We start from the raw sequence: 18,809 nt of genomic DNA, 5'->3' as shown, positions 1-18,809 counted from the left end.
GTTCAATTCCCAGCAAACACATGGTGGCTCACGACCAGCTGTAATGAGAGCCGATGCCTTCTTCTGGTGTGTCTGAAGACAGCTACAGTGTACTCATATAAATATAATAAATCTTAAAAAAAAAAAAAAAAAGCTTAGGCCCAGGCAAGGTAGTAGAAGATACCTTTAATCCCAGAGACTGAGGCAAGCTGTTCTCTGAGTTCAAGGCCATCCTGGACAAAGCAAGTTCCAGATCCAGGAATGCAACATCAGGACATAAGGGCATTGGAAGAAGGAAGAATTGCTCACTCTTCTTCACCTGCTTGCACGTATTTGACAGCATATCTGTTGGAAGCTACTTCTTCAGATTGCAGCTTATACAGAAGACCGGATGAAACAACCTACCTCACAGGACTGAGTAACTGCTAGATTCTTGGGCTTCCCATTCACAGCTGTCAGGTTAGTTGATCTGCAGACTGTAAGTCATTGCAATAAATTCATTTAATATGTAAAGACATTCCATGAGTTCTCTGACTATAGAGAACCTGACTGATACAGGTTTTATTAGCTTGAATTTTTCCTTTTTCCTTTTATTTATTTATTTTTTTGGTTGTTGTCATTGTTTTTCAAATAGGGTTCTGTATAGTCCTGACTGTCCTAGAACTCACTATGTAGACAAGGTTGGCTTCAAACTCAGAGATCTGTCTGCCTCTGCCTCCCAAGTGCTGAGATTAAAGGTGTGGGTCACGACTTCCCAGCTATAGCTTGAAATAATATTTACACGCAACTAAAGATGTGGAAATCACATTTACCCAAAGCCCTGGTTTCTCTGATCTTTCTTTTGTCGTTGGCTTCATTTTTATTCCAAACGAGCAAGGTTTATAGTGTTTACTTTCTTTCTCTGAAAACATATCTCAGTGTGCTTTTTCAATGCTATTCTGCAACATCTCGCCTGCAGATTTATTTCCATTGTTTAGTATAGGGAGTGGTTGGGAATGAATAACTGGAGTCTAGTAGGGGGATTCTCATGGCTCCTGCTCATGTGTCAGAAGGCACATGAGTATCGAAACCTTGTGCCAATGGCGCCATCTCTTGGCCGTCAGAGACGAGATGCAATGTAGTCCTCCGGTCAGCAGGGTGCAGTGCGAGCCGGGCTGTGCACCTTTACTTCCGCGTGTCACACGCAGGCGCAGACGCGTACTCCCGGCAGCCTCCGCTCTCTTCCCCCGCGCGGTGCATCACTTTGCGGACTCCGTGGAGGCTCGGCGCTGCGGCGGGCTCCGGCGGTGGGCGGGCTTCCGCGCAGGGCGGCCGGGCTCCGCGCTGCCGCCGCCGTAGCCCATGGGCAGAATCGTCTCGGAAGACCGGGTGAGTGGCTCCGCGGCGGCGCCGGCAGGCGGTCTGATCCGGAACGGAGCCTCGGGTGAGCGCGCCTTCACCGGGTGCGCTGGACGCGAGGCCGCGGCTCTAGGCCGCGCCGTGAGGGGCGCGGGGATGCGGGCGCGGTACCCCGAGCTGCTCGGGGGTTCCCAGCCCTCCACGGTGGGCTCCTTCAGCCTGCCATGCTCCTCCGGGCCGCCTAGATCTCCTCTCCACCGTCCCGATCCTCTTGACAGTAGAGAACGTACCTTTCTCTTCTTCGTGGCCCACGTCCAGATCAAGTTGTTGGGTCGCTAGACCCCAGAAACCCAGAGTACATCGGGCCTCAGGAATGGAAAGCCCCCCCCCCCCAAAAAAAAAAAACAACAAAACTTGTTTCCTTCCAGAAGTAAGGGTTGAGGACGTTGTCTCACCCGGACGTGGAGAGGTAGTTGTAAACCCCAGCATGCTAAGGCCTGGGTTAAGGGGAGTTGTAGCGCTCTTGTCCCTCCACTAGCTTTTGAGCTGCTTCTGCTTGGACCAGTTGTGCTATGAATGCGTGCTGCAAGCTCAGTGAGGTACTTCTCCAGGGGTTAGATCTCGAAGAAGCTTGTGCGAAAACCCAGGTCTGGATTGATCTGAAGAACCAGCGAGTACAGACTGGAAAGACCTGGAAGAGGAGCCGATGTTTATTCCGTTTAGAGGAGTTTTATTACAGGTGGAAAGAAAGGCCGCACCAACGAGTGGGAAAGCAACAGCAGAGGAGCGCTGTAGAGTATTCTGCAGTTTAAGGCGGTGACAAGGGATGAAGAGGGATTTAGAGGGATGAATTCTTGTTCTCAGAGTAGGTGAGTTCTGTCTCTCTGCAACAAGTGGCTCTTATGAATTATGGGAACACATTTATATTGGGATGAGCTCTAAGCATTTCAAAATAACAGATTTTAGTAAATGCAAGTAATCGAGCCCAGGGTGACATATGCCCGGAATTCTAGTGCCTGGAAGGTGCAGGCAGGAGATTAAGTTCGAGGACAAGCCACACATGGAAATCACAGGACAGCCTTTGGGAGGCATTTTTCTCCTACCATATGGGTTCTCATGGACGCCCTGATTTGTTATTACATGACCCCCCTCCCCCAGCATGAATTTTTCACACATCTTTCCAACAGGGAACAATTCGCTCTGGTAGGTAGGTCATTCTACAAGTCTTTCAGAACCGTAGGGAAATCTGGTGTGCTGTTTGCTTAAGTTAAAAATTACTCTAGTCAGTTTGCTTTTAATAGTCTGGGGCCTTTGGCATCTTGGTAATACAGATGGGGAATTTAAACTGTCAAATATGGTATAGCTACACACGGAGGGGAATAAATGATTCTGTAAATCGTCATCATTCGGTCCTGCGGATAAGATATGACTGTGTTGTGGATCAAGTTAACAGGTAGACTTGTGAGTGTCACTCTTGGTTGTTAACTTGGCTACATCTGGAATTTACTAAAACCCAATGGCTGGCTACACCTGTGAGGGATATTTATTTATTTATTTTGAGAGAGGTTTTTTTGTTTTTTGTTTTTTGTAACAGCCCTGGCCTTCCTGGGACTTATAGATGGTTCTGAGCCACCATTACAGGTGGTTGTTGGGAATTGAACTCAGGACCTTTGGAAGAGCAACCAGTACTCTTAACCCTTGAGCCATCTCTCTAGCCCCTGGATCTTTATAGTTAATAATAGAGAGGTTCCTTTTGACCTCACTATCTGTTCTATAATTGAAGGATTTACTCAGAAGTCAGTTCACCACAGTCTTTTAGAATAAGAATGAATTCTAGGCTTAACATAGTGGCATATCGCAGCACTCAAGAGGTATAGGAAAGAGCCACAAATTCAAAGCCAGCCTCATCTTTGTGATGAGTTCAAGGCCAGCCTGAGCGACATGGGAACCAGTCTTAAAAGAGGACTGTTTTTAAACTAATGCCTAGGTATGGCTTTGCAGACTAGAAAGAACCCGGCATTTGTGACAGGAGGGTCCATGGTGCAGCTATCGTAACACAAGAGACATTCATAACTTGCTTCTGTTTTGCATTATTTAATCACTGCCCTTGCTTGTCTTTCAGCATTAAACCAAAAAGATGTCCCTATATGATGACCTGGGAGTGGAGACCAGTGACTCAAAAACCGAAGGCTGGTCCAAGAACTTCAAGCTTCTGCAGTCTCAGCTCCAGGTGAAGAAGGCGGCGCTCACCCAGGCCAAGGTAAGGACAGGCCTCAGCAGGGGTGGGAAAGTCTACTGAGTCCCTTGAGAATGGCTTGGTTTGAGCTTGCTCTTTTGCCCCCTTGTTGAATAAATATAAAAGAGTGAATGGGGAAGGGATGGAGAGTTGATTACTTCTCCTGGCTCGTGGAAACAACAGGACTATTAAATGGAGAAAGAATAAAGAAAAGCAGTCTTTTCAACTCAGCCATGAGACTGGCTTTACACTGGAGTATGTCAGAGACTAACTGCAATCTATTTACAGATGCCGCTTTTGTACCCGTAGTCCTAATATTCTGGTACTTCTGGTCTAGGCTGGGTCCCAGCTAGTTTATTGTAGGAAGCTTGGAATTGAGCTTTGCAGAATTATCAGAGCCACCGCATGCATGCATACATACATATTAAATAATTTTGATTTCGTTGGGGGTAATAATTGTGTGCACCACGAAAGGCTCTGATGTTCGTGAGCATACCCAGCATGTATGGTTATAGGTAGGAATTGCTTGTCTGTGCTGTATACCTGTTAGGGCATTGTCTTTGAAATAGTGCAACTTTTTTTGTTTCTGTGTTTGTTTTCAACACAAGATCTCAATATGTGGCTTTGAGCTGTCTGGGCAGACCAAGGTGGTCTCAGATTCACAGAAGTCTGCCTGCCTCTGCCTGCCAAGTGCTGGGATCACCACCATACCCAGCCATGCACATATTCTAATGTCAGCTATTAGCTAATATCTTGAAATTGCAAATAGATTTTAATCAGTCAAGATGGATCATTACTTTAAAATATCATCTGCTAACCTTCTGGCATGAGTTTTGAAGCTTCTCGATGTGGAAGGGGAGCTGCATTGTATTGTTTCTCTTGGGTTCTTCAGTGCATTTCTGAGAGTACTAACCAAACTTGTCAAAGTACTTGGTAGAGAAAAGTGTACCTGTATCTGAAAGGCGAAGGTATGGTTTCATTTGTATTTCATTTTTGGAAATGCAAATTAAATTTTAAAATGAGCAAATAAGTGGTTGTCATAACCCCATGGTGGGAAGTCAGGGTTTATATTGTGATTTTGTATATGATTCCTGGATGATACGCTGTTTGTTTAGAGCACCGTTAAAGTCCAGAGAGCTCAGATTCCTGATAAGAGTGAAAGTTTGTACCACTTTCACTTGTAAACTTTTTCAATTGTAAACAAGAAGTTAAACTTTCCTGATAACTGTGAGTCCATATGGTCGGCCACAGCATCTGAGGATTTGGTGCTGTTCTCCAGCTTGCTGTGAGATACTCTTGTCTGAGAGCTTCAACCTCAGTCGGAACAGGTTTTAGATATGCTAGAAGTTAGAGGTATAAGGAGACATGTAGAATAAGCAGCCTTTGTAATAACAGTGTCCCAGGGAAAATGGAGATGGTATCAGTGAAGATGGAGCAATCAAAAGTGTGTTTAGGAAACTGCCGGGATGGTGAGATGGCTCAGTGAGTGAAGGCTGACCTGGGTTTGATCCCTAGAACCCCAGGGCGGAAGGAGAGACCCAGGCCTCACACATAAGCATGCACACCCAAGCATGCGTGTGTACATACATACATACATACATGCATGCATGCATGCATACATACATACATACATACATACATACATACATACATAACAATTTTTATTTGGATGGGGTAATCATTTTAAAAGAAGTAGGGTAGGGCTGACCCTCTGGAAACAGAGGTGGATCTCTAAGATTAAGGCTAGCCATAAAGTGGCCACATCTGCTGTAAACTTTATAGAAAAATAGAGCCCGGCAGTGGTGGCACACACCTGTAATCCCAGCACTTGGAAGGCAGAGGCAGGTGGATTTCTGAGTTTGAGGCCAGCCTGGTCTACAGAATGAGTTCCAGGACAGCCAGGGCTACTCAGAGAAACCCTGTCTTGGGGGTGGGGGGGTGGGGGAACAAATCCAAAAAGAAAGAAAAGAAAAGAAAGAAAGATAGAGGAAATCTGTGCTTTTAAAAAGGAGCAAAAAGAAAAGCAGGAGGGGCAATAAAGATGTAGGTCAGTTGGTAAGTGTTTGCCTAGCTTTCAGGAAGTCCTGTGTTGAGTCCCCTGTGTGTACACTGGGTCTGGTGATAAGCCAACCCTCAGCAATATGGAGGGAGGAGACAGGGAGCCCAAGTTGATCCTCTGCTACCTAGGGCACTGGAGGCTGGCCTGGGTCCATAAGACCCTCAGGACACAGTAAAAACACTGACTGTGGTAGACTCTTACTGTTTTAAGGCTCATTTTATCCCAGCCAAAGGTTGATTACAGGGACTAGAAAAGCTGTCTTGTTGCGAGTAGCATGAACTTTAATTTGAAAGTTTGGTGTATTTTTCATGTTTCTGATGTCAGAGCCAAAGGACAAAGCAAAGTACAGTCCTCGCCCCAGTCATCGACCTAAAGCGAGGAGGCTCTTCAGATGACCGACAGATCGTAGACACGCCCCCTCATGTGGCAGCTGGGCTGAAGGTAAGCCACGCCTGCCGTGGAGGCCAGAGGGGCTGGAGTTGGGCATTTGTGAACCTTGTGTGGGTGCTGAGAGTCAACCTCCCATCTGTCCTCTGATAGAGCATCTCCAGCCCCACACAAGGGTCTCTTCAGTAGGCCATTGAAAGCTAGTATTATTTTCAACTCAAGTTTTACTTTATCACCATCAAAACCTTTATCACCTAAAATAGTTTATTATGGAAACATCGGGAATGAAATATGGGTAAAAACGAAAAGCATATCTTTTCAATCATGCATACCCTCCAGGCATTATAAAATTACATAATTTTAGAATATCTTTCTGTAGCTTCTCTGCCTTCTGCTCTCTAATTTGTTTTTAGTGACTGTCCATCCATCATGGTCAAAACTATAGAATTACATGGTCATTTAAATGTGTTTTTATGTGTGTGAGTGTTTTGCCTGCATGTTTCAGTGCACTGCACTGCATGTGTGCCTGCTGCCTGTGCGGATGCATCCCTAGGACGGAGGCGGGACAGTTGGGAGCCACCATCTGGGTGACGACAGTGAAACCTGAATCCTTGGGAAAAGCAGTTGGTGCACTTAATTATTGGTGTGTGTCTCCAGCCCCTATATGGACATTTTTAATGGTTTCAGTGGATTGTCTCCAGTAGACTACCTGTAACTTAATTCTTCTAAGGAGGTTATTTCTAACTGTATGTTAACAGTAATGGAATTCATTTTAGAGAAATTTTTAAAAATTTAAAAAATGAGCATAATGTTGCATGCCACTAATAGGGCCAGTTCCAGGGAAGCAGAAGAGCTGCTCAGGTCATCCTTGGCTATGTGTCTAGTCTGTGGCCTGTGAGACACTATCTCGAGGGAACAAGGGAAGTCTGGAAAATGATAATCCATTTTCAAGTGTATGTGTGTACAGATGTCATTAGATGATGACTGACAGTTTAAACCTCATTTAAGAGATGGTGTGTTTGTCGGTGCTTTTCTGTAAGTAAGCGTTTGCTTAACTGCCAGGCTGTGCTGCCGTCTGGTGAGGGAGCCTCCTAGGCACTTGGAACAGGATCCTTACATAATGTGGAAGGCCTCTCTGTCTCATCCTGTGACCTTTGCGTCTGTGATAACCCTGCAGGATGTGAGATGTGCTCACTGAGGTGGTCTTGCTTCCTCAGGACCCTGTGCCCACTGGGTTTTCTGCAGGGGAAGTTCTGATCCCCTTAGCTGATGAATATGACCCCATGTTCCCCAATGATTATGAGAAAGTGGTGAAGCGCCAGAGAGAAGAGCGGCAGAGGCAGCGGGAGCTGGAGCGACAGAAGGAAATAGAGGAGAGAGAAAAGTAAGTTTCGTTTTGATTTGGGAGCAAATATCTTCAGTCAGTGTGCGTTACAATGAGTGAGCTTTAGTATTGGCTCTAGGCCTGAGGTTATGGTGTCAGTCAACAAAAATTTACTTGGTTTTCTTTCTATCCCACATTGATAGCACACTTAAGAAAATTTATTTATACACTCTAAAAACCTATAGTATAGACTTTGTACTTATAATACTTATAATGTACTTATAATACTTATAATTTAAAAGTATAGATAATAGGACTTATTTCTTAATTTAATTTATTCTCTCATATATATATTCTCCTGACTGTAGACTTTTCTCCCTTTCCCCTCCCAGTTCCTGAAATCACATGCCATAACATCAAAAGTCAGATGTTAGACTTTCCCTATGAATGGTACCCATGTATCCATTAAAGCTAAAGTTTTCTATTGTATCCATTCCTAGAATATATATAAAAATTAACAATTTATATTCAAAGAACATTTTTCCTTTTTTCTCTTTGGGTTTTATTTTTATTTTTATTTTATTTATTTATTTATTTATTTATTTATTTATTTATTTATTTGCTTTTTTGTCTTGTTTTGCTAAGAGGAAGTCACAATAACATTTAAGCTTTGTCTGTGGTGACCATTTGTTACTTTGTCATAGGAGGCGTAAAGACAGACATGAAGCCAGTGGGTTTTCAAGACGACCTGACCCAGATTCTGATGAGGATGAAGATTATGAACGAGAGCGGAGGAAAAGAAGTAAGGCGTGAGCGGAGCAGCTCGCCCAGACTCAGTGCTGCCCTGCCTTGCTTTCCCTTCCCACTGTGTGAACACGCCATAGTTCACACTGGTGTGGGGACTGGGGGGCTGGGCCCGCACCCTAGGCCACCAGTCCACGTGCTGTCGCAGCTCTGGTTTATGCTGTTTAATGTGTACCCCCCTCTGAACTTTATAAACACGGCAAGACACTGCTGTCCACTGTGAGAACAGCACAGCATTAGGCCTACTTCTGCCATGCTCTTCCTTGAGGCCTGTCATCTTCGCCTCTTCTCAGTCCGAGGGCATTTCCTGCCCGCCCTACAGTTGTGTGAGAAGGGGTTTAGTTGTGTTTAAAAGACCATCTTAGCAGCAACCACAAGCAGTCGCGAGTGGCACTTAAAAGGACAGAATCGTCTCTTGGCTTCCTGTTGCTGTGCTGACTGGGACGCAGACTCAGTTCTCTGCTTGTCTCCTGCCAGACAGGCGCTGCCTTAGCGTCCCAGACGTTCACAACTCTGAGCAGATTATATTTACAGTGTGAGTCTCGGGGACAGTACGTTCTGGATATTATAGGCCCACTTTATCTTACCCTTAATTTTTATTTGTCTGAAGACCTCATTGTGATTTGTTGTCCCAAACACAAAACCTAAAGATTATATGTCACGACACTTACTAACTTCTGTATGTTTAATTGTGTTTTGTGACAGTAATGGTCTCCCCAGGTATATGCTAAAGCCTGTTGTATAATTTAAATTTTGAAAATATCTGCTAAGTGGAAAAGAAGAAGTTTATGATTTAAAAAAAATCTTAGTATTTAGATGGATAAGTGAGTTTAAATGTAGTTGTATTGTTGTTTTTTGGTTGTTGGCTTTTTAGTTTGGTGGTGGTGTTGGCAGTGCTGGTGTTGGAGACAATCTTATTATACGGCCCTGAAACTGTAACCCAGTCATACCTTAAACTCACAGTCATCCTCCTGCCTCAGTTCCCTGAATGCTAAGATTACAGATATATACCACTACAGTTCCCTTGCTTTTCTTACTTAGAATAATGTTAATGTTTATTGAATGTACCGTGTTATTGAATGTAGTGTTATAAGTATACTCATAACACTAAGTGTACTTGATGCACGATATCAGCCACAATTTGGTTTTGATTAACATTTTTTTCTGTGTTGAATACATTTAAGTCTTATGTCCCCAGCCCATAAAGTAACTATCCTTTTTGTAAGGTGTGCTTTCTGTATATTAAGAAGATTTCTCCCTTAAATAATAACAGGAAGTATGCAACTTCAGTGAGACGTTTTGTGCTTGAACTTGTGACTGGCGGAACCAGCAGCATCCCTCCTGTGATGTGCACAGGAGTCCTACTTTCTCTCCGTGGCTTTAAACCTCTCAAGGTTTTAGTGGCTCCTACTCTACTGAAGTCTGAGAATACGGAATAGCCATAGACTACTCTGAGACTCCTACTGGTGTCCTGATGATTGTTGTGTTCTCTGAATATGCTTCTTCTGTGACGTGGACTCTAGGAGTAAGCACAGTGGCGTGCGTCTGCCGTCCTGGAACTTCCTAAGTGGAAACGGGCACAAGCTCAAGGCCAGTCTGAACAAACAAAACAGAAAATGACATTTTTAATATCTATTAAAATTATCTCTTGGCCGGGCAGTGGTGGTGCACGCCTTTAATCCTGGCACTTGGGAGGCAGAGGCAGGAACTACAGAGTGAGTTCCAGGATAGCCAGGGCTACACAGAAACCCTGTCTTGAAAAACAAACAAAACAAAACAAAAATCTCTTAAGAAATTTACGGCTTTCTTTAGGTTTATATTTCTTGTTAACATATGTCACCCACTCTGTCCATCATAATGCATGTCTACTGGCTTTCATTTCTTTTGTGAAACATTTTGGGCTTATAGCCAATTTCATTTGATCTTACTGTCCACTGATGAAGTCACAGTACATCTGACCAGATAAGTGCTAATGTTAGAGGTGTGGCCAGAACAACTGTGCTTTGGGATTTCTATAGTGAAGCGTTCCTTCACTACAGGAGTCAGTATCCTAGTTGTCGTGTCTTTCCACTTGTGTCCACGTTATCTGACCACCTGACATGGGCAGGAATGGTGGCACTGCCTAACGTGCTCCTAAGAGCTGGGCCTCATTCTCCCAAGAGGTGTCAGGCTTGTGCTTGGTGGGGCAGTGGCTTTGACATCACAGTGAACTGGATTTATTTCATTTGTTTGGATAAATTCTCTGATTGTTTTCTCAATTGGAAGCCGGAAGCTGTAATTACTGTCCAAGGTTTTTGAAACCAGGATAAAGCCATAACTACAGACATGCCAAATTGGTGTGCTAATTTGGCTTTTTCCTTAAAATACACTGCTAACCACAGTCCTTGTGTCTTCACAGGTATGGGAGGAGCTGCCATCGCCCCACCGACTTCTCTTGTAGAGAAAGACAAAGAGCGTATGTGCATCTCTTCCTTTTGTTATCTTATTCTCACACGTGTGGACAGTGAGGATCCTGAGTTCGGATCTGTAGGTTCCTGAGTTTGGAACACGATGGCCTGGTTCTCTCCCTGAAGTCACAGTGGCCCCTGCTGCCTGCTGCGCTTGGGATGCCTTGCTTTGTGTTGTTTGTGTTGTAACAAGATCTCAGCTGTAGAGTACTGGCCGGGCTGGGTGTGCTTCTGCCTTCTGATGCTGGGATGCCACCATGCCCCAGCCCACACGTGGGACTTTTTAATGCCAAACTCAGAAATACAGAATTGGGTGCGGGGGGTGGGGGGGGTTGTTTTTGTTGTTTGTTTTTTGTTTTTTGTTTTTTTCTTTGCCAGGTAAGGTTCAAGACGGTTTCTCTGTATAGCCCTGTCTGTCCTGGATTGGTGTTGAACTTAAGAGATCTGCCTGCCTCTAGCCCCTGAGTCCTGGGATTAAATGCCTGACTTTTTTTGGAGTGGAGATTTTTATTGTTATTTTTGTCAAGGTCTCATGTTTGTCAAGGTTCATCTGAAGTAAATAAGAGCAATAGTAAAAAGTAGCTCATGCCCCTGGACGAGCTGAGGACACTGCAGGAAGTACTCAAATTCAAGGCTAGCCTGTGGTTTACAGTGATGTTCCAGGCTAGCTTGTGCTCGAGGGATATATGCAGGCAATACACTCATACACATAAAACAAAAATAAAGTAAATTAAACAAAACTAAAAACCATCACTAATCTTTTTAAAATATTTATTTATTCTAACTTTATGTGTATGAGTGTTTTGCCTGTCTAACAAATCTCAAATAGGCAGCAGATTTTGTTCCTGAGGTTTAGAGAATGACTGAGCAGCGTTTGTCTACTCACATTGCTAAAAATGGTCACCCACTGTCAGTTCTCTCCTGGAGCTCTTTTAAAACTCGGAAGTTATGGTTGGACTTTGTCCCGTGCTTTATGCAGAGCCATGCCTAAACTTTTTGAAAATAAATGGCCAGGCCTGCAGGGGTAGCTCAGTGGGCGTTAAGAGCACTGGCTACTCTTCCAGAAGACCCAGGTTCAATTCCTAGCACTCACATAGTGTATACCAGCCATTGCTAACTCCAGTACTAGGGAGTCTGACACCTTCCGCCCTTCACCAGCACCACTTATGCATGCACATGGTACATAGGGATGCACGCAGCAAAAACACTCATACACCTAAAACAAAATTAAAACCATGTCTTAGGGTTTCTATTCCTGCACAAACATCATGACCAAGAAGCAAGTTGGGGAGGAAAGGGTTTATTCAGCTTACACTTCCACACAGCTGTTCATCACCAAAGGAAGTCAGGACTGGAACTCAAGCAGGTCAGGAAGCAGGAGCTGATGCAGAGGCCATGGAGGGATGTTTCTTACTGGCTTGCTTCCCCTGGCTTGCTCAGCCTGCTCTCTTATAGAACCCAAGACCACCAGCCCAAAGGTGGAACCTCCCACAAGGGGCCCTCCCCACCTTGATTACTGAGAAAATGCCGTACAGCTGGATCACATGGAGGCATTTTCTCAGGGGAGGCCCCTTTCTCTGTGATAACTCCAGCTTGTGTCCAGTTGACATACAAAACCAGCCAGTACAAAACCATCAATAATCTTTTGAAAATACTTATTCTAATTTTATGTGTATGAGTGTTTTGCCTGCATTATACCAGGTACCTGTGGAGGTTAGAATGGGCTTTGTATCTCTTGGAACAGGATTTATGTAGGTTATCATCCACCATGTGGTGCTGGGAACTGAACCTGGGCCCTCTGTACAATAGCCAGTGCTCCTAACCATTGAGCCACCATTTCAGCCCCAATATACTTTAAATATACATTATACTGTTTATTATGTTTTAAAGGAAGATATTTAAGAATATGATTAAAACACCTGACAATAAACCAGTTTCTGTGGGCAGGGCCCACTTATCTGGTGTCTTTAAAGCTTCCTGTTGATGCTGGTGCACAATGGGTTAATGCATTCCTGACTTCAACAATGGGCTTTAATGATCTGTGCAGCTAGGGCCGCTCTTATGCTATGGGAGTCTTACTGGAATCTTAGAGTCAAGCAAGAGTTGTCATTTCAGTCAGGGCTTTAACAGATGAGCAGCATTTCAGAAAGACCTAAAAAGAGTGCTTGGAGCTGGGCAATGGTGGCGCACACCTTTAATCCCAGCACTCGGAAGGCAGAGGCAGGCAGATTTCTGAGTTCGAGGCTAGCCTGGTCTACAGAGTGAGTTCTATGACAGCCAGGGCTATACAGAGAAACTGTCTCAGAAAATAAACAAACAAACAAAAGAATGCGTGGGAGGATATGACCACTTCTGGTTTTTAAAACGCCACACAGATTTTGTAAAGCAAAAATGTTACAGGGACGGCAGGGCAGCAGAGTACGTGTGTTAATAATGTGCCCACTGTTCTGAACGCTGTTTTCATAATGTTTATTGTTTAATTGTTAAAATGCTGGGGGAGGGGAGACAATGGCCCCTCTGGGGAGTGCTCACTGCTTCGCTTCCCAGAGGCTATGGTCAGGCTTCCAGCATCAACCACCCATCTATCCATCTGTCCATGCACACACTCAGTCATACATGTGACATAAAGGAGAGATCTAAACACTAATCTCAGAACACTTCCTGGTGACGGTGAAGGAAGGCTGTGGAGATAGGGACGGTGTTCTTGCCTAACAGAGAGTAGGTTAGGTCAGTTCAGGGCTGAGGGGAAGCAGCAGGGCTGAGGAAGCGTCTGGGGTTTTCGCAGAGCTGTGGTGAGCCCGCTTTACCTTTCTTCAACAGTACCCCGAGATTTTCCTTATGAAGAGGACTCAAGACCTCGATCACAGTCTTCCAAAGCTGCTATTCCTCCCCCAGTTTATGAGGAGCCGGACAGACCAAGATCTCCAACGGGCCCCAGCAACTCCTTCCTTGCTAACATGGGGTAAGTGCTAAGCGCCCTGTCTAGCTGAGAGAATGTTGAAGTGGCTTCAGATTCAGGTTGGGGGTGTGGCTCAGTTCACCTGCCCCAGCACCTTGAATTTAGAGGCAGAAGGAGTCTGAGTTTCAGGCTAGCCTGGGCTACACAGTGAGAGTAAGAATGTAAAGTATTTGCTGTTTTTTCCATAGGTGGAGCTCATTTGGAAGTGAAGCCACTTGGATTTCTAGGGAAATACTTGTTTGGTCACATGTTTTCTGTTAAGGATTAGACAGTGTTCATAGCGTGCTGAGTGTTTCCCGCTGGTGAGGGTTTGTGCAAAGCAACCTTCTGGTAGAAGTCAGGGATGCTTTAGACACATTGTGCTATGTAGAAGAAGCTTCTGATAATTCCAACATTTCTCATAACATGCAAATAAAATAGCTTGTAGGGATTAGAGATGGTTCATGTTGTCTTCAAAGGGTGAGGGGCACTGGGTTTTCCTGGAGAAATGGGTCGTCTGCCTTAGCATATGGTCTTACACCTTTGGTTTTAAGAGACTGTCTAGGCTGGAGACGCAACTCAGTGGTAGAAGGTTCACTGCTGCGGGCTAGCCCTGGCTTTGTCCCTAACCAATCCCCCTCACTGCCCTCAGACCACAAGCACCTTTTGTTATTCTAACTATAGTATTTGTCATAGTTAGGGGAAAAAATCAATTTTAAGAGTGACATTTGAGTGAGACTAGTGGATTTTATTTGTTTGTTCTGAGGTAGTATCTTCTAGCACAGGTTGGCCTCAAACTCACTATTCTTTGGCCACCTGGCTCAGATTCTGGAATGGTGACCACAGGACTGCAGGAGTGTAGCCTCTCTGTTTTATTTGTGTTCTGATGCTGTGAAAGGCTGCTCAGATGGCACTGCCCTAAATTTTTTGTTCCATGCTGTTAAACTGAGTGCTGCTTGTAGTATAGGTCTAAGGGCCCTCAGGAGGGACTAAAGAAAGAGCTGGAGTAGACAGCTGGCCTCATGAACAGCAGGAGGATTTTTCAAATAACGGAAGTTCTCTCTTCAATCACACTGTTTCAACTGCTGCTAATGGAGACTGCATTTAGTAGAGCAAATGCAGTTCCAGCGCACTGTCTTAGAGGGTGCTGTCACTGACAGCACTGTGCTGAAGAAGAGGACAGGGGCTGGGCTTCTGGGTCCTCCTGCTCACCATAAAAATGGTTGCTTTGTTTGATTTTCATTTAAATAAGAATTGGATTTTTCATTTGATCTTAAGAAAGCTCCAGTAGAGTATAGTTTAGCCTTTGTAGGAGTTTGCTTTGCCCTGGAATAGTTTGTTCAAAGGGAACTCTGAAAGGAATTACAGAACACAAGCAGGTGCAGCTCTGGTGGAAGCTGGACTTCGTGACCCTAAGCCAAGCAGATGGTGTCACTGGGGACACCCTTGGGACCTTTGGACACCGGGGGAAATTGCTGCTCTCTTGCAGAAAGCAGTAAACCAAGAATCCAATTCCATTAGTGCTCTTAACACTGGAAAAGGTTTTCAAATGCTTTCTTCTTTGCGGCCATGGATCCAGTGTGTTCTGGTGTCATTGGCATCAGCGCTAAGGATCCTTTTCCTTCCCTCACAGTGGCACAGTGGCTCATAAGATCATGCAGAAGTATGGCTTCCGGGAAGGTCAGGGACTGGGGAAACATGAGCAAGGGCTGAGCACTGCTTTGTCCGTGGAGAAGACCAGCAAGCGAGGTGGCAAGATCATTGTGGGTGACGCGACAGAGAAGGGCGAGTCTCAGGGTGAGTTCACAGGCCCCGTGGGTCCTTCATTCCAGAGGGATGCATGGTGCATCCTCCCTTGGAAGCAATGACTGATAGTGTTGTCATGTTTGCCACTTCTATCTTATGAAACCATGAAGCCTGAGACTTGTCGTTATGTTTCAGAACAAGACACATGGAATATGCTTGTGGGGGCAAACCTTCCTGGCTGCTTTGATTAGCCAAAGAATCTCTGTAGCTTGAAAGGTGCTCAGTGGCTGTCTGCTTGCTCCACACTTCAGTGGGCCTCAGGGTTTTTCCTTTCAGTATAGATGTGGTTTTGGTTTACTTACTGATCATTCATTTGGTGAGGCCCGAGTCAGCTCATCTGAATCCCCTTTTCTAAAATATGGCCACAACTTGACAGTCCCGTTGGTGCACAGCCACAGCAGCAGCCAGGTGCCTGAGTGCCAGCTGCCAGTTAAAAAAAGGTGATGTCATTGGGAATAGTATGTAAAGTCGACTTGGCGAGTAGCTAGATAGTTAATTGTTGGCGCCAGCAACCTTAAACTGTTACTTCAAGACAAGGGTTATGAGTAAATATTACAAACTGTGTGCTCTGCCAGCCCTTTAGGAAATGAGATGAGCAAAATGGTAATGGTAGAAGCTAGAAACTTTGAAAAAATACTATAAATGCATGTATCAAAGAAGAACCTGGCTTTATGGCAGAGTTTGGTGGCCTTTATAGACGACTCTAGGACGCAGTGATGAGACTGGCATTGTAATTGAATTAGTCTTGGTCTGGGACTCAGTAACACTTCTTAGTGTCCTTCCCGGTTGCTGTGGTAAAATAACCTGATAGCAACTATGAGAGGAAGTGTTAATTTGGCTCAACCCAACTCCAGGTCACAATCCATTACTGAGGGGCAGTCAGGGCCCCAGGAACGTGAAGTGCTATTCACACGGCATATAGTTGGGAGCAGGTGATGATGAGTGAGTAGGTACTCCCTAGGTCTCGGTTTACTTTCCCATCCGTGTATGTGCTAGGCCCAAACTGCAGGGGCCTCCCACTTCAATGAGTGTAACTAAGATACTGTCTCACAGACATTCTCAGGCCTTTCTAGACCTCTAGGTTTAATTACGTCTAGATTCTGTATGTCTATATTTAATTAGGATAATTAAAACTAACGATCACAGTGTCTCATGTTTTGATACAGATGCATCCAAGAAGTCGGATTCAAATCCATTAACTGAAATTCTTAAGTGCCCTACTAAAGTGGTCTTGCTGAGGGTAAGAAGTAAAAGAAACCTGTCCCTTGATTCTGTGTCACCCGTCTACCTGTCTTTACAGGCTTTTACAAAGTCCCACTGGTATCCTATAAAATACTGAAAGTATGGGCTGGAGCAATGGCTCAGTGGTTAGGAGCATGGGATGCTCTTCCAGAGGACCTCAGTTTGTTTCCCAGCACCCACATGATGCTCCACAGCTGTCTATAACTCCAGTTCCCGGGGATCTGCCCTCTTCTGGCCTCTTGAGGGCACCAGGCACTCAAATGGTACACAGACATACATTCAAGCAAAATGCCCATATATTAAAAAATAAATAAATTTTTGAAAAGATTACTGAAAATGATAATTTTGCAAATACCTTTGGGTAGATCCTTACAGATGGGTTTTAGGTTAGCCTCTCAGTAAAGTGTTACATGAAACTGCAGTGACTAGTTAAAGTGGTTAGACATTTCTGAAACATCCTCTTCGGTGTTTGGTGCATACACACTGTTGTAACACTTTCAAAGCTTCCTGTCTGTTTACAGAAGTGCCAGCTTTAGTACTTAGAGGCAGAATGTTCCGTTCTGCCCTTTGGGATCACATCCCACATCTAGGATGGGGCTCAATCTTGGAGCACTCCCCAGTGTGCGCAAGGTTCTAGTTCTGGTAGGGTAGAGGCAAGAGGACATCTGCCTTTATGAAAGAAAGAAAGTGTTATTTCTGAAATCCACATATATTTGTTAATTACATTTGTATCTTTTTCTCTGTATATAGAACATGGTCGGTGCAGGAGAGGTCGATGAAGACTTAGAAGTTGAAACCAAGGAAGAATGTGAAAAATATGGCAAAGTTGGGAAATGTGTGATATTTGAGGTAGGGAGATTTTCTCTTGTAATTGGCAGGTTATAAATCCCCCTCTTTAAGGCGAGGTCTCCCCCTTTGTAGGTAGGCTGATCTTGAGCTAATAGAAATTTCCTGCCTCTGCCTCCTAAATGCCAGGACTAAAAGCTGCATCGCCACTCCCAGCCATGAGTTAGTTTTAAATATAAGAACAGAAGTAGGTTTTATTTCGTAGTATAATAGAAACATTTTATTACATCATTTTGCAAGTATTTCCTGCCTCTCATAGAGCCCATTCTGTACTGAAAACATTTAAGACACCAGAAATGTGTTTTCAAGAATATTTTCAGATGAAGAGACAGCACATAACAAATGTTAATGGAAATACAAAATACAAAAAGTAGACCTAAGAGAGTTGGCTGTGAGGTCTTGAGAATGGCGTCAGCCTAAACAAGTGGAGAAGGCCTATTACTGTCATGTGTGAGCCAGGCTTTGAATAGAGTGTGTGTGGAGGGGTGTGGCTGGGTGGGGGAGGAAGGGGCTTTAGGCTGGGTAAGGACTCCTGGGAACTAGCTGGACTTGTGCTTACATACCTGCTATGAAGCCATATTGTAGAAGGCGTGGACCCCTCAACAAAGCCAGTGCAAATGCAGACCTGTGTGAGCACAGCCGTGTGGCTTTCACTGCTGCTGCCACCGCTTCACCCTGTTGTCTGCCGACTGTCTAACACTTGATTGCATGCTAGTTGCCATGGGCAGCTTCCTCCAGAAAATCAGACTGCATTCCTTAGCTTCAGTTATGTGTTCCCAGCCCGTGACACAGAACCCTCAAAAAAAATAGGTTTTGATATGAGCAATTTATTTCTTTGATGGCTGACCACTTTTGTTGTGTGTGTACACAGATTTACATATATATTAATAATTGAAATTAAAGTGTGTGAACAGACACAACTTTTCCTACTCCTTTCCATTCTAGATTCCTGGTGCCCCTGATGACGAAGCAGTGCGGATATTTTTAGAATTTGAGAGAGTTGAATCGGCAATTAAAGGTCTGTTGTACTATTAAAGAACTTAACAAACATTAAGGTTACTATTTCAATGTCTTTTAAGATTCCTGTACTGACTGATTGTCGTTTTGTTTGCCTTTCAGCTGTTGTCGATCTGAATGGGAGGTATTTTGGTGGACGGGTGGTTAAAGCATGTTTCTACAATTTGGATAAATTCAGGGTCTTGGATCTAGCAGAACAAGTTTGATTGTAACTTAAAGTCACCTTATTGATCCTTACATGAGCTGCAGACTGAACATTAACACCGGCGTCAGCCTCCATGGCTGGTGGACACTGAAACTCTTGGATGGACTTCTGAGATATATGTTGATGGATCCCTTTTTTATTTTGTGTTTTTTTAATATAGTATAAAAATCCTTTAAAAATC

The 18,809-nt window shown here is 44.3% G+C and overlaps 1 protein-coding gene across 3 annotated transcripts; it reads left to right on the top strand.

Moving 5' to 3' along the window:
- Nucleotides 1-1,186: 1,186 nt before the first annotated feature.
- On the top strand, nt 1,187-18,809 carry Rbm17 (RNA binding motif protein 17). Of its 3 annotated transcripts, XM_052156876.1 has the most exons (13): nt 1,187-1,347; nt 1,929-2,186; nt 3,440-3,577; nt 5,937-6,053; nt 7,217-7,383; nt 8,028-8,125; nt 10,526-10,582; nt 13,395-13,536; nt 15,146-15,309; nt 16,485-16,558; nt 17,311-17,409; nt 18,352-18,424; nt 18,526-18,809. In XM_052156876.1, exons 3-13 carry the CDS (start codon nt 3,455-3,457, stop codon nt 18,627-18,629), a joined length of 1,218 nt encoding a protein of 405 aa, XP_052012836.1. In that variant the 5' UTR covers nt 1,187-1,347; nt 1,929-2,186; nt 3,440-3,454; the 3' UTR covers nt 18,630-18,809. The 3 variants fall into 3 exon arrangements, with proteins under 3 accessions (XP_052012836.1, XP_052012835.1, XP_052012838.1); XM_052156875.1 differs by lacking the exon at nt 1,929-2,186; XM_052156878.1 differs by lacking the exon at nt 1,929-2,186 and having other exon boundaries at nt 1,187-1,402.

The sequence above is a fragment of the Apodemus sylvaticus genome, chromosome 14, assembly GCF_947179515.1.
Source record: "Apodemus sylvaticus chromosome 14, mApoSyl1.1, whole genome shotgun sequence".
NCBI classification, from domain to species: Eukaryota; Metazoa; Chordata; class Mammalia; order Rodentia; family Muridae; genus Apodemus; species Apodemus sylvaticus.
The sequence above is the reverse complement of the archived record's forward strand: the minus strand, read 5'-3'. Positions and strand labels throughout refer to the sequence as shown.